The sequence below is a fragment of the Bidens hawaiensis genome, unplaced genomic scaffold (assembly GCF_021521415.1).
Source record: "Bidens hawaiensis isolate Kalapana, Puna unplaced genomic scaffold, B.hawaiensis_p1.1 tig00031769_1, whole genome shotgun sequence".
NCBI lineage: Eukaryota > Viridiplantae > Streptophyta > Magnoliopsida > Asterales > Asteraceae > Bidens > Bidens hawaiensis.
Window position 1 is genome coordinate 70,612 of NW_027495364.1, and position 16,315 is coordinate 86,926.

The 16,315-nt window shown below is 36.1% G+C and overlaps 2 protein-coding genes across 2 annotated transcripts; one reads left to right on the forward strand and one right to left on the reverse strand.

The window, feature by feature from the left end:
• On the forward strand, positions 1-1,463 carry LOC143582495 (DNA-directed RNA polymerase III subunit RPC8-like). The gene is made up of 4 exons (XM_077065042.1): positions 1-117; positions 206-301; positions 714-987; positions 1,400-1,463. The coding sequence occupies exons 1-3, from the start codon at positions 7-9 to the stop codon at positions 831-833; spliced, it is 327 nt and encodes a 108-aa protein (XP_076921157.1). The 5' UTR covers positions 1-6; the 3' UTR covers positions 834-987; positions 1,400-1,463.
• Positions 1,464-12,335: 10,872 nt separating this feature from the next.
• Positions 12,336-14,387, reverse strand: LOC143582494 (U3 small nucleolar RNA-associated protein 18 homolog). The gene has a single exon (XM_077065041.1). It carries the CDS (start codon positions 14,151-14,153, stop codon positions 12,501-12,503), a length of 1,653 nt encoding a protein of 550 aa, XP_076921156.1. The 5' UTR covers positions 14,154-14,387; the 3' UTR covers positions 12,336-12,500.
• Between the last annotated feature and the right edge of the window lie 1,928 nt (positions 14,388-16,315).

A 16,315-nucleotide genomic window follows, 5' to 3' on the forward strand; every position in this document is an offset into this window, starting at 1 on the left:
GTAAATATGTTCCAGTTAACCAAATTGGAGCATACATTCAGACTGCAGCCTCATCTTTTAACCCTTTCTCTTCACGAAGCCATTAAAGGCGAGCTCGAGCGTCTCTTCGTTGACAAGGTGTTACATAGTATTGTTTTTTTTAATTCATATTACACGTGTATTTTATGACATAAAACCTAGTGATATAAATATGTTCATAAAACAGGTTATTGCAAATTTGGGGCTATGCATATCTGTGTATGATATAGCATCAATTAATGGTGGTTTTATATTTGCCAATGAAGGGGCTCCAACTTACACAGTATGTTTTAACTTTTCTATTATTAACATTTTTTTACTTTAAGTTTATTTATTGATGGTGTCTGATGATCGTAGTTGTTAATAGCGAGCAATATAGCGATTAGCACAGCGTAGGATTATCTGATTCTGGCGCCTTAATAGCCTGATATAAAAACAGTGTATTTGGATATATTATATTTATAAAATAGCAGGATTTTAGGTCATTTATTAAGTATACGTATTAAAACAGTGTATTTGGATATAATATACATATAAAATATTTTTGAATTTTTTTTCTAGTGTAGCACTAAACATAAAATAGTTTTCGCTATTTCATCGTTATCACTACGTAGCATGTTGGCAGCTTACCGTTATTGTCTGCTATTCGCTATTAACAACTATGGTGATAATTTAATTTTGACCTAACTTGGCAGGTGAAATTCAGGCTGATAATATTTAAGCCCTTTGTGGGAGAAATTCTATCTGCAAGACTTATAGAGTCTAATGCTGATGGTCTACGGTGTAAGTTTGTTTATATAACTGATTTTGAGTAAAGTTTTTAGTTTATTGTTTTTATTGTTAATTAATAACAAATATAGTATATATTGATTGAATTAAATTGCAGTCACTTGGATTCTTTGAAGATATATACATACCAGAATTGCTAATGCCAGACCCTTCGATTTCTGAGCCCGACTCAGATCACAAGTGAGTTTTTAGTGGTGTTTTTGTGATAGGTTTAACTCGTTTTTTCTATATCCAGAGGTGGCACAATGGACTGGCCTAGCCTAGTAAATGAACAAAACATTTAGTGAACTGTTCATGAACTGTTCGGCAGCAAGTTCGTTTATAGTAAACGAATGAACCTGAACAAAACTTTTTTGTTCATTTAATTTACAAATGTTTATCAACACAATTTTTTGTTCCTTTAGTCAACGAATGAACATGAACAAATGTCTTGTTTGTTTATTTATGAGTGTGTATTCGTGTCCATTGTTCTGTGTTTAGTTTAACGAACGAATATGAACATGTCCCGCTTTAGGAGGTTTTTTGCATTACACAGGTCTGGTTAACTTTCGACCAGTTTGACCTATGTGCTAATTTTGTTTGACCTTTTCAGGGGTCAATTCAAATGGTCATATGTAACTGAATACGGGACATTGTTAATAGACGGAGCTGAAGAGGTTAGTAAGTTTACATTAATTTTTAAATAAATTTATTACAACGAAATTGTTTGTTGACTTTTTGACATTTGATTACAGATTAGGTTTCGGGTTCAAAATGTTAAGTTCCCTGAAATCCCAAAGGTGCAAAAAGATTTGAAACCGTTTGCGCCTATGGAGATAATTGTAAGTTTTATAAGATTACGTTAACATTGTATTGAAGAACATAACTTAACATAAAAATAAATCTATTTATTATTTTAAATTTTGAAATAAGTTGAATCATTAACTATTGCGGGGGAAGGCGCATTGGGCCCCATTAACTGGTGGCGCTAGTGGCGAGTGAAATATCCTGTTGGTGATATCATGTAGGATAGCATATATATTCAGAAAAAGGCTATTTTGATTTAGTTTTTTTTGCAAATCTTGAGCTTTATGTCCACATACTCAATATACTAGCTTAGTTATTATTCTAATGATATGGATATTCTCAACTCTTTTCATGGAAATATATTTGATCAGTTTAGTTTCTTGGTTTTGGGTCAGATTGGAACAAATTATTGGACACGAATGGACATTTTATTTATTTTTATCTTTACTGAGCCATAAAAATCTTGAAATTTGACAAGCTTCATGCTGTTGCTGTCAACATTGAATGATTACATGCATACATACTTTTAAAGCCCTTTTACATACAAACTGTTAACATGCTTGTGGTGGACGTGCACAAATCGGGTATTATTTTAACCCGGAACCGGTTCCAGGTATGGTCAACAAAAGTCAAACCGGGTTCGGGTAGGAACCGATTCCGGGTATCGTCGGGTATTTGACCGGGTTTTGACTGGTTCCTCCGGGTTTTGACCGGGTATTTCCGGTTCTGGGTCGGTTTTGGGGAGAAATCCTATACCTGGTCCTACCCGCTGGTTGGGTACGGGTAGGAACCAATTCCGGGTCGGGTCTGGACCCGACTTTTTTGTGCACCTCTAGCTTGTGGTAGTACTGAACAAACCGAATGCTAACAGCCGAATAAAGATACATCTTTGCCTAATGAAGAACATTATCGGATGGAGATGATTTACAATCTAACAGAACCCTGCAGCAGATAATTATGGTGATGATTGAGTTCCTGATAATGATGGGTGGTCTAAAAATTAACTGGACCTTAAAATAGCCCAACTCATACGACCAAAAGTTAAGCGTTCGGCTTAGTTTTCGCCCGCTTTAATTAACAAGTGACGAACCCGGAAGAAGCGTTACGTTTCTTTGGTCGAATTAATTTAAAGAACCTTGAATCTTGTCAAAGGAACTGAAAACTTAAAAGAAACTACAATTTATTTAGGAAATTTGAATTTGTAAGTGACAACAATCACCAAGAAATTGTTACTTTCACTACGTACCACTGATAACGCCACCCAACAACAAGGAGCGCCGCTACCCCTGGTAGAGTGGCACAAGGGACAGAGAGGCGGCAGTGAAGAGGGGCGCGAGCAAGGTGGTTGAGGCATCAATTGTTGCAGGGGATGTGAGATGACCATTGAAGGCGGGTGGGGTTGGTGGATGTGAGAGGTAATCGCTAACTCCATATACTTTGGTTGAATTTCTTCAGGGTTTAACGATGGGGTAGTTGAAGCGCATATTTAGTGAGCTAAATGGCCACAGCATACATCAACTGTTTTCGCGGTTAAATATTAGTGTTATTGTTAGTGTGTTACTACTAGCATTTTTGTTACAAGTGACTACTCGTTCTTTTTTGTCCACTAGATAGGTTTTCATGATACAAGACACGGATTTGGCCTATTTACTTATTCAAGTAGATTTGGGTTGTGTCTTAGCGTAAACAAGTGATATAAAAAATAGTCAACTAAAAAGGCAACAAGTAAAAGTCGTGTCAAGTCCGTTCTGATGCTTCAGACCTCTTTATTAGTTTTTATTCTAACAGGAATCTTTTGTTATTTTAGGATGAAAATGGCCAAACCTTAAAGACGAAAAACGAACTTAACTCCTCATATTATTAGAGTCTTGGTTTTATAAATAGCTTCTAAAGCGCTACGTGGCGCTTCATGTACATGTTGATCAGCATCGGTCATTAAAGGGTCAAAATGAGGAAAAAATGAACAAATGATAAAGAGATTCTAAGTGAGTTGCAGCTTTTGGTTGTACACAGAGCAAGCCTTACGTACATGATGCTTATTCCTCACGCCTCGACATATAGATCCCCCATGTACAAAAAACTCATTTCGGTTTTCGTTGAACTGTTTACGTACTTAGTCATCTATGTACGTCGATTCGCTAAACTTGATTTGAACTCTTGTTTTTCTATGGGGGTTTTCGGGAGGATACAAGACCTGCTGGATATCCCAGCAACATTGCAGCTACCTAAGAAGATGAGGGAACCAGTGCACGTGACTATGGGAACTGCGTGTTGGCTCTGGCTCATTTGTAAGGTGAGAAACGACCTGATCTTCAACAACCAAAGAACAGCGATTGCAAGTGTTTTGGGTGATCTAAAGTCAAAATCTTATTACTTTACGGTTTTCTATGGTATTAACTATTTCAAATGAATACCTGTTGATTGTGATCATAAATAGCTAAAATGCTACAAACAATCTAACTTTGTTTAAAACTTTCCTTTCTCATTTTTGTTGGAATTACGTATGCCCGAGACACATACTTATACTAATGTGGCTAACTGTGTTTGATCCAAGTCGGGTCATACCCAATAACAAGCTAGACAACACCAAATGTATTCTTTAATGATTTGATCATTTAAACGAATACCGAACACTACGTGTTTAGAAAATTGGTTTTCTAAACAAACACACTTGATAATTTAAATAAATTATCTGGATAATTTATTTATATAAATTAATTATTTAATTGGTTAAATAATTAAGATAGCATGCATGATTTATAAAATTATTTTTATAAAGTATAAGATGGAGATGGAGATGTTTTAATTGTTAAAACAAAAACAAAAAAAAAAAAAAAAAAAAACAAAACCGGCCACCCATGTGGGGTGGTGGTTTTACCCAATCAAATGCCTTGTCTCCATGTGATGACAAGTTGATTTATCTCCACATCCAAGACATGCAATTGTGTCTTTAAATTTTGAATTTTTTCAAGTGTTGAATTAAGTTCATACTCTCTCTCTCCCTCTCAAAACTCACGGCCCCTTTTGGGCAGAAAATTGGGAGTCTTTGGGAGCTCATATAGTGTTCATAAATCCTAGCAATTACTTGGTGTTGTCACAAATAGCTTGGGGTATCACACTCTTGAGGTCTTCTTCTTTGGAGGCTTGTCATTCATCCACCATCTCCTTCAACAAATCACTTGTTCTTCTAAAGGTAGAAGAAGGTACAATTTACATTTGTGAGCATCTTGTTCTTGTAATTTTGATCCTTGTTCTTTGGGTTTTAGTTTTAACATAATGGTATGTTCATAACAAGTTTTAAAATCTAAGCTTCCGTTGCGTTTTCATGTTAAATATGGTTAACTTGAACTTTGATAATCTTGTATAAAACCCAACAATGGCATCAAGAGCCGGTTACAAGGACTTATGCTTCTTACATGTTCATAGATTTCGGGTTTTTCATGGGTGAAAAAGGGGTCCGAAATTTTGGTGGATTTTACCCCTCATGGATTTGTAAGATCTTGACATGCATGTAAAGATCTTAGGAAACCATTATTAACATTTGGATGTTGAAAATAAAAAAAAAATAATAAAAAAATTTTGGGCCGTAGCCTCTTGGGGGGGGGGGGGGGGGGGCGATTTTATTTGGTGATTTTGGGCATTGGTTGCTTAGGTTGCATGCTTAGAACATTTGGTATGTTTGGATGTGTCATAACCGAAACCTAGACCTTGGATGTGTTGATTATGTTTATTATTCAATATGGTTGTAATAATTCATAATCTTAGGCTTGTGTAATTTATTTATTCATAAGTTGGTTTGTAATAAATAGATTAGTTGCATTTTCTTTTTTTTAGAAAAATATGTATTAGGATACATTTTGTAAAAATTGAAGATGCAAGAATTGGTGGATTTGGGCCTTGGACCGAAATTTTGGGCTTGTTGGGCCTCACCGGCCCATCATGGGATTCAAGCCCATTAGGCCCATAAATTTCACTCTTGGGCCCAAGAAGACTTTTGGAAGTTTGGAGCCCATTAACAAGCCCAACAAGAACACAACAACTTGGAAAGGATACTTGAAGCATTTGGATGCAAGGTCAAGTGGGAGTCAACATTCCATCCTTGTGTCATGTTTTGTCCCTTAGGTGTGACTTATGACCTATACTTGTTTCGGCTAACAAGTATGGTCAAACTTAGCGGTTCTCGGTTATGACTATATTTTGCATATGTATGCTTGGTTGTTTGTTTTACTTTATGTAATGTGTGGTTGATAGATATTAGGATATCCAAACCGTCACATAGGAACGACAACAAGCATGAAACGGGTTCTAATATATATTTGGTAATATCACGTCAATTAGTTTAATTAAATGGGTTTATTAAAACTAAGCGATTACTCACATATAATAAAATTGGTTTTATTATAACTTGAACCTTGAAAATTGGTTTTCAAAATCGCCATATTACTAAATGCATGTTAGGATATGGCATAATGTTTTTCAAACTAGAATATTGGAAAACTTAAAAATCCCTTTTTCATAATTACCAAGGAAACAAGTCTAACACCATCCTTTTGTATGACACTTAACGTATTAGGGAACTTTAAATGGGATAAAGGTCACCTAACCATTTTGAGCAAACTAATATACTTAGGGTAATATTAACATATTTGTGGGATAAAGGTCACCTAACCACTTGTATGTTAATCTTACATGTTTATACAAGTAGGACGACTTGAATTGGAAACCATGTGATAAAGGTCACCTAAGCATGGGGTCCAATGGTGTTGATGGGATAAACATGCCAACACGAAATAAGGATTTCGAATGGTCCCATACCTCTAGAAGTTGCAAAGGGTTGCAATTGTCAAGATTGACTACCTTGTTAAATCAAATAACGGGATAAAGGTCACCTAACCGAAATTTGATTTATCGTTGGATTCTAGAATTTAATTATTATTTTAAAATTTGGAATAAAAGGGTATTAATAATTAAATTGTTTATAATACTAAAATAAAACTTTGTTAAATTTTGTAGATGGCCGCTAACAATGCTAACACCTCTACCCATAACACCCGTAACCTATCCTTAAGAACCATCCTTGAAAAGGATCGTCTAAACCATAATAACTTTATGGATTGGTATCGCAACTTGAGAATAGTTCTCAAACAAGAAGAGATATCATATGTCTTAGACGATCCCATTCCCGACGAGCCTAACGTGGAAGATGAGGAGGCTTATAACGATTGGGTCAACTACACCAAAGATTCGGTGCAAGCCTCTTGCCTCATGTTAGCGACTATGATTCCCGAAATCCAAAAGGATTTCGAGCATCATGGGGCATACGACATGATAACTCAATTGAAGGAAATGTTCCTTCAACAAGCTAGAGCCGAACGTTTCGAAACGGTTCGAGCGTTTCATGCATGTCGTATGGAGGAAACCCAAAGCGTCTCATCTTATGTCCTAAAGATGAAAAGCTACATCGAAAAGCTTCGTAGGTTGAATTGTCCCGTGTCTAATGAGTTGGCTACGGATTTGATCCTCAACTCTTTGACCAAAAGGTTTGAAACCTTTGTCATGAATTATAACATGAATGGATGGGACAAAAGCATTGGTGAGCTTCACGCAATGCTAAGAACGGCCGAAGCGGGAATGGGTAAAAAGGTTTTACCCGTTCTAACAATCGATGAAGGGAAAAGGGGACATAACTCCAAACCCAAAGCAAGTGTTGCTAAGGGCAAGGGCCACGTCCAAGGAAAGGGAAAGAGGAAAGCCATCACGCCCTACAAACCGAAGGAAAAGAAGCAAAAGGTTGCGACGCAAGATCCATGCTTTGAGTGTGGAGAGATAGGTCATTGGAAAAGGAATTGTCCGACCTATCTCAATGCATTAAAAGATAAGAGGGATGCGGGGCATACCTCAGGTATTATCTTTACTATATATGTTGAACTGAATGTTATTTCTTCAAATACATGGGTACTTGATACCGGATGTGGAACTCACATTTGCAATTTGTTGCAGGGGTTCAAAAGAAGTAAACAACTCAACAAAGGGGACATTAGTCTCTTTATGGGCAATGGAGCAAAAGTTGAAGTCCAAGCTCAAGGAGACTACATGTTAAAGCTTCCAAGTGGTTTGGAAGTAATTTTGAAGAATGTTTTGTATGCTCCTAAGTTAAGGAGAAACATTATTTCCGTGTCCCTTTTAAAACAATGTGGCTTTGATTTTAAATTTATGGATTATGATATTCATGTTTTGATGAATGGCATATTTTATTTTAAAGCTATACCCATGAATGGTATATATGAAATAGATCAAAGTGGTATGTCACATAGTAGTTCAATGTACAATGTCAACACCAAGAAACTCAAGAAGGACTTGGGTGATCCCTATCTTTGGCATTGTCGCCTTGGACATATAAGCAAGAATCGCATGCAAACTCTTCGCAAGAGTGGTATTCTAGAAACAAATGAGTATGATTCATTTGATGTATGTGAATCTTGTTTACAAGGCAAAATGACAAAGCAACCCTTTAATAAAACTTTTGAAAGGTCAAAAGAATTATTGGGTATCATACATTCGGATGTATGTGGTCCTTTTAGACCAATGACTAGGAATGGTGAAAGATACTTCATTACCTTTATTGACGATTATAGTCGATATGGTTATGTGTACTTAATGAAACACAAAGATGAAGCTTTTGAAATGTTCAAAGACTTCAAAGCTGAAGTAGAAAGACAACTCAAGACCACAATCAAAGTACTTCGTAGTGACAGAGGAGGTGAATACCTAAGTGATGTTTTTCAAGATCATCTTAAGAGTTGTGGAATTATTTCACAACTTACTCCACCTGGAACACCACAACATAATGGTGTGTCTGAAAGGAGAAATCGTACCCTATTAGATATGGTTCGATCGATGATGGCTAGAAGCAGTTTACCTCTATCATTTTGGGGCTATGCTTTACTTTCCGCTGTTCGCATATTGAATATGGCTCCAACCAAGAAAGTGGAGAAGACACCTTTTGAAATATGGCATGGAAAGGCTCCATCGCTATCATTCTTAAGAGTTTGGGGTTGTGAAACTTATGTAAAGCAATACACCCCAAACAAATTAGAAGTCCGATCCACTAAATGTATCTTTATAGGTTATCCTAAAGATGATATAGGATATTACTTTTACGACCCTAGTGAGCAAAATGTTATTATTGCTCGAAAGGGTAAGTTCTTGGAAACTAAGTTCCTTGAGGAAGGAACTAATAGTAGAACAGTGAAATTTGATGAGGATCAAGAATCACAAGATGATACACAATTGGTTGATACTAGCACTCAACAAGAGGTTGTTGAAAGTGATCAAGTGGTTGATCAAAACACACAAAACGTTCGCAGATCTGGTAGAGTTAGCAATCCACCTGAAAGATATGGATTTTTTGTAGAAGGTTGCTACGTGGTAGATTCTGATGAACCAACCACATACCGTGATGCAATGTCCAAGAATGATTGTGACAAATGGCTTGAAGCCATGAACGTTGAGATGCAATCCATGTATGACAACCAAGTTTGGGAATTGGTTGAACTACCACTCAACTCCAAAGCTGTTGGAAGTAAGTGGGTTTTCAAAAGAAAAACTGATATGCATGGAAACTTGGATACTTATAAAGCAAGACTTGTAGCTAAAGGTTTCACTCAAACTCAAGGGGTTGATTATGATGAAACTTTTTCGCCTGTGGCAATGCTAAAGTCTATTAGGATATTATTTGCCATAGCTGCATATTATGATTATGAAATTTGGCAAATGGATGTCAAGACCGCTTTCCTAAATGGATATCTTGAGGAAGATGTCTATATGGTTCAGCCTGAAGGTTTTGTCGATCCGAAACATCCTAATAAAGTATGCAAGTTAAAGAAATCAATCTATGGATTGAAACAAGCATCTAGAACTTGGAATCATCGTTTTGATGAAGAAATCAAAAATTTTGGATTCATCAAGAACGCTGATGAGGCTTGTGTGTATAAAAAGGCTAGTGGGAGTATAATTACCTTCTTAGTATTGTATGTCGATGACATTCTACTATTTGGAAATGACATTCCAACCATGGAAAGCGTTAAGGCTTGGCTTGGAAGTAGATTTTCCATCAAGGATCTTGGTGAAGCTGCCTATATTTTGGGAATAAAGATCTATAGGGATAGGTCAAGGCGCTTGATAGGTTTGAACCAAAGTACATACATTGATAAAATCTTGAAAAGGTTCAAGATGGAAAACTCCAAGAAAGGTTTTGTACCTATTCAAAGAGGGACTATATTGAGTTCAGCTCAATGTCCAAGCTCAAAGGGTGAGCAAGAAACAATGAAACAAATCCCATATGCTTCTGCTATAGGATCCATCATGTATGCGATGATATGTACTAGACCGGATGTGTCATGCGCTTTGAGCATGACAAGCAGATACCAACAAAATCCAGGAAACAGTCATTGGATGGCTGTTAAGAACATATTGAAATACCTTAGGAGAACTAAGGATATGTTTCTGATATATGGATCTGGTGAGGAGGAACTCGCTATAAAAGGTTACACGGATGCGAGCTTCCAAACTGATCGAGATGATTCTCGATCACAATCTGGGTATGTGTTCACTCTTAATGGAGGAGCTGTCTCTTGGAAGAGCTCAAAACAGGAAGTGGTAGCATTGTCCACTACAGAATCAGAATACATCGCCGCTTCATTGGCAGCTCAGGAAGCTGCATGGTTGAAGAAATTCATTACTGATCTAGGGGTGGTCTCTTCCATTCAAGACCCCCTAGAAATCTTTTGTGACAACGAGGGTGCGATTGCACAAATCAAGGAACCTCGTTCGCACCAAAAGACAAGGCACATAGAGCGGAGATTCAACTACATAAGGGATGAAGTTGAAAAGGGAAAGATATGTATTCGCAAAGTTGGAACTGATCAAAATCTTGCGGATCCATTCACGAAGCTCCTAGAAAGACCGAAACATGAGCGTCATGCGAGTGGCTTAGGACTTCGATATTCTAGTAATTGGATTTGATCTATTTTGTATTAAAGTTTAAAAGACTTTTGTAATTTAACTCTTTTATATGATTATGGAATCTTGAGTTAAATTCTAATTTTGCATGTTTAATCCATGAATAAGTTATCTTATTCTAAAAGTCCGTAGTCGATCACATTTGTGGGAACAAATATGAAGCAAGACTATTATGAACTAGGATTGGTGGATATTCATAAGGAATGAATATAAAACATAGGTATGCTGCCAAGGTTCATAGATATTTGTGGGATACAAATATTGGACTGACCCGCTCTCAATATTACTACATGGAGTCGATTGACCTGATCATTAGTAATTTTGAGTAAAGGAGAATTTCATATTATCCTTAGACCTGAGATGTATACTGGGTCTTGATTTTCACCAAGTATTACACTTTGACTCTCCCCTTCGCTATTCGTAAAAGATGGTACATAAGGATGAGCTCGGGTGGAGTATAAAGTGATAGTGAGAGGCGTATACAGTCAAGAAGGAATTTGTTCCTCTTATGTGTTGAGAGTTTAGATGTCTAAGGCCTGATAAAGTTGAATTGTAAAGAGAATGATCACCTATGTCTCTTAGATCCAACATGACATCTAGTAACAAAGGGATATAATGATAGATTCACCTAAATCATATCAAGTAAGGGACTTGAAGGGATGATGTTATTGAATGGCACTTCGTCAAACACATTAGGGGTGGTGAACTGTTGTTAGGCAGTATTCACCACTTGCATTAATTTTCTATGTATCTCGTGCAAGTGGGAGATTGTTGGAATTACGTATGCCCGAGACACATACTTATACTAATGTGGCTAACTGTGTTTGATCCAAGTCGGGTCATACCCAATAACAAGCTAGACAACACCAAATGTATTCTTTAATGATTTGATCATTTAAACGAATACCGAACACTACGTGTTTAGAAAATTGGTTTTCTAAACAAACACACTTGATAATTTAAATAAATTATCTGGATAATTTATTTATATAAATTAATTATTTAATTGGTTAAATAATTAAGATAGCATGCATGATTTATAAAATTATTTTTATAAAGTATAAGATGGAGATGGAGATGTTTTAATTGTTAAAACAAAAACAAAAAAAAAAAAAAAAAAAACAAAACCGGCCACCCATGTGGGGTGGTGGTTTTACCCAATCAAATGCCTTGTCTCCATGTGATGACAAGTTGATTTATCTCCACATCCAAGACATGCAATTGTGTCTTTAAATTTTGAATTTTTTCAAGTGTTGAATTAAGTTCATACTCTCTCTCTCCCTCTCAAAACTCACGGCCCCTTTTGGGCAGAAAATTGGGAGTCTTTGGGAGCTCATATAGTGTTCATAAATCCTAGCAATTACTTGGTGTTGTCACAAATAGCTTGGGGTATCACACTCTTGAGGTCTTCTTCTTTGGAGGCTTGTCATTCATCCACCATCTCCTTCAACAAATCACTTGTTCTTCTAAAGGTAGAAGAAGGTACAATTTACATTTGTGAGCATCTTGTTCTTGTAATTTTGATCCTTGTTCTTTGGGTTTTAGTTTTAACATAATGGTATGTTCATAACAAGTTTTAAAATCTAAGCTTCCGTTGCGTTTTCATGTTAAATATGGTTAACTTGAACTTTGATAATCTTGTATAAAACCCAACAATTTTAACCCACAATAACCTGTAACAAGCCGACTGAAACAAAAAACCGAATACAACCAAATCCAGATACGAAAGATCAAGCCTAATATAAATGAAAAACAGAGTTAATAAAACAATGCTACAATTGAAACAAAAACAGTGCACCATAAAGATACCAAAACGAATGCCATTGAGTATAATCAAGTAACGAAAATATAAAAACCCATGTTTTAACATAGGCTGCTGACCTTGATTAAGCATGTTGATAATGATTTAACTTGTAAAGCAACACATGACCTGCAGCATTCCCCACAGCCATCAAACCGCCACCCGGACTAAAATCCAAACACCTCGGAAACCGCAACGTCATGTTCAGAGGCGGCCAGTTTGAAAAAACCGTAAACGAAGGCACATGCACCAATTTCATACTATTCTTCTTCATACTCGAACAAACAGCCAATATTTGAGCATCATGATTAAACTTCATAAAATCAATCTTCGTTGTTAAATTCTCAATCGTCTTAATGGGCCGTTTATTCCCACCCAAAAACTCATCCCGATTGTACACGTTCACAATACCACTATCCGAACCCGCTGCAAATAAGTTCCCGTTTGGAATTGTACTTAACGCAGTCCCGGTTATACATCCTTCATCAACACCTTTATGAAAACATCTCATGGTTCTAAGATCAAAGTGGTATATTTGACCATCACCGCCAGTGGCCATCAGCTGATGACCCTGGTCAACAAAAGTCAACACACGTGCTGTCCCGTTCATTTTCAAAGTCCCAATGAGCTCTTTTGTTTTGGTTGAAACTAATAAAATATACCCTTCATTTCCGATAAACGCGATCGTTTCCGAGTTGGGTGAGATTACAAAACTTTCTAAGCTTTTCTCCTCACGTCCAACTAACGGACCGATTTTGTCGGTTTTTGCTTTGACCAGGTCCAAGCTGTAAAAGAACTTTCTTCGACCCGATAATATAACATGTGACCCGTTGGGTGTGAAAGACGCGTTTCGAATAGGACAATCGTCAATGAAAATCGTTTGGATTTTTGTGTTGCGTTTACCGTCAATTTGGAAAAACCGAAGCTTTTTGTCTAGCCCAGCAGTTAAAAGCAGCTGCCCGTTTCTGTGAAACTGAACAGAATTAATCGGCCCGCTTGACGGGTCTTGCGCGTTAGCATTGACCAACCTAGAATATTCTAGTAACCCGGGTAACAACTTTGACTTCCCTTTGACCACAAGATCTTCACTTGTTTGGAAAACGGTGTCGAGATCCTCGTTTTCTTGATCGCTGTCGGTATCTGATGTTGCGTTTTTAGCCCGTGAGTCGAAACGGGCCCATTCGGTAGCCGGGTTTAGCTTCATGTGTTGAGCGCGTAACCGTGAGACGTATTCAGAACCTGTGACTATACTCTCATCCTCTTCTTTACGCATCTTTCTCAACCGGTTGACTTTTGATATGTTTATGTTGACTTTTTGCTCCTCTTCATCAACCCAAGCAGGTTTTCGGTTAATATTATCGTCTTCACCAACCAATTCTTCCTTTACTGCATCACCTTCATAAACCGACAACGTGCTGTTAGCAGAACGGTCCATAAAGAAAAGGGTAGAATCGTCATTTCCGTCCTCAACTTCTTCACGACCGTTCCCAAAGTTGACCGGATGTAAAGACCCGAACAAGACGTTTTCAAGTTTTTTCATTTCGATTTCTTGCTCGGTTACAGCTTCTTGGCTCTCTTTTCGTTCTCGCTTTTTCTTTTTTGGTTTTCCAGAGTTTGACTTTGTTGACTTTTCCGGTTCTGTAACGGCATCCAACAGTGAAGGCTCATCGGAAGCCTTTCTTTTGGACATGTCATTTTTGGCTTTAGAAGCTGCATTTTGTGAAATCAAAGTGGCCATTGCTTTCACCTGCAAGATTGAACAGATTCTGACTTACTGTATAAGCTTCATATGGTAGTAAAAATCCCACCTAGGGCCCGATTAATCGCTAGTTTCTACCCCACCGATTCGTTTCCAATTAAACGCTACTTGGTCAAACTTGATCAGAATTGAAAATTTGGTATATATTTGTATATTTCAAAAACTACATATAAATTCCAATTCTATTAATCGTTAGTCCCTACCACACCGCCCTAGTAAGTTCTACAATACAAGCTGTACGGATACACGAAATGTGTTTTAATGAGTCAAATACTAATAATGCTATCTAAATGTATTAAATGAATTATCCAAAATGTTTTTGCTAAATCAAATTCTAGCAAAAAGAATTTAACTTTAACTTTGATATACATAGTGATTCACATATAATTTTTACAGTTGCTGTACCATTATTTAGGTAAAAAAAACAAATGACATAATAAAACTTCATACTAGCAGTAGCACAAACTCAGAGTCTAGAGTTGTTGAATAAACAAACAGAATAGGTTTTCGATTATTATCGGCCTAATTAATCGTTAGGGCTGTTCAACTTCGGAGTTAGAATTAAAAATAAAAATAAAAATAAAAACAAAAACAAAAACATTGAATTAAAGATCCAATCATAAAGAGAGTATGCAAAGACAATCGGCAATAATTAAAATAATACCTTGAATAATACACAAGCAGTGGCAGATTGATTCAAACAAATGCTGATGCTCGATTGCGGCACTAGGACAAGGGGGTTTAGGGTTTTGAAATAAAGTGTGTATGTATCGGTTATAATATATTATATATGTTCGAGAGAATTACAACTGAGTACCTATACTTTTTGAAAGAATCACTATGAGTCCCTTTATATGTTTTTTCATAAAAAAAAATTATGAAATCTCTTGTATGCCCTTTTGATTAAGGCTGTTCACGAGCCGAGCGAAAACCGAAACGAGCCAAAATCAAATTGAGCGTTTTTCGATCAAACATCGAGCGATTTCGAGCATTATTTATTTCTTTTCACTTGGTTGCAAATTATATATTTTATAATTAAATTAGTAGTGTTTAGACAAACGTGTAATATATTGTAAATTTTTATAAGTTTCAATTGAGATAAATGATCATGTAAACAAACTTTTAGTATTCTAGAAACTTGAAGGAAATAAATAAAACTATAAAATTGACGGAATAGGGAAAATTTAAAGGGGGTTAAAAATTTATAAGCTTATATTTATGTGTTTTGTCTATATTTATACATCTGTTCATTATAATTATATATAAAATAAATTAAAAATATTCGAGCCAAACCGAACCGAGCAGACCTTTGCTCGTTTGCAAACCGAACCGAGCAGAGCGGCTCGTTTATAATCGAGCAAGAAAATGAGCGAGCATTTTTCGAGTAATTTCCGAGCGAGCTAGTTCGAGCCACGAGCGGTTTGAACAGCAGTTTTGACGTTGTAATTGCGTCCCTCTGTCTATATCCCCCTCCACCCACCCACGTTTAAAACAACCAAATTTTAATGATTATTTAATAAATTTTTAAGCATCCAATATCATCCATTGCCATCAAAAAAATAAACATAAGAAAATAATATTATAAAAACCACAATCATCCATAACCATTGATAACACTACCAAATTATATTACATAAATAAAAGCCGACTTTTATAAGCAATGAAACGAATCAAGATAAAATGCAATGGCTTAAGAAAAAATATTAATCAATAAAAACACAATTGATCCGAAAAAAAAAACTTGACCAGTTCCACTATTAGACTGACATATTCTGCACCAGTAATGTACATAGTGTGACAACTGTCAAAAATTAGACTAATTTGGTAATTATCTTAACCATAATCGCGTATTAATTAGTAAAATAATTATATAGAAATAATATTTTTGTCCATAGTCTTTGATTTTAGTTGAGTTTTAAAGTAAGGAACCCGAAAAAGTTAAATTTTTTCGTGTAGCAAGCACTGTACAGATTGACCATGGGTAACAACTTAGAAACGAATAAATTCATAAAAGTGTCTAGATGACTTCGAAAAATTAAATTTTATATTAAGATATTAGAGATAGTATATAAAATTAATTTTAGAAGGTTCGAATCACAAAAATTAGAAAATAAGTAACCGAAAGCCAGTAGAGGACACCG

Coding starts and splice junctions, on each gene's coding strand:
- LOC143582495 (XM_077065042.1), top strand. CDS start 7: ATGTTCCAGTTAACCAAATTGGAGCATACATTCAGACTGCAGCCTCAT. Junction 118..205: donor AGCGTCTCTTCGTTGACAAG/GTGTTACATAGT, acceptor TTCATAAAACAG/GTTATTGCAAATTTGGGGCT. Junction 302..713: donor AAGGGGCTCCAACTTACACA/GTATGTTTTAAC, acceptor CTAACTTGGCAG/GTGAAATTCAGGCTGATAAT.
- LOC143582494 (XM_077065041.1), bottom strand. CDS start 14,153: ATGGCCACTTTGATTTCACAAAATGCAGCTTCTAAAGCCAAAAATGAC.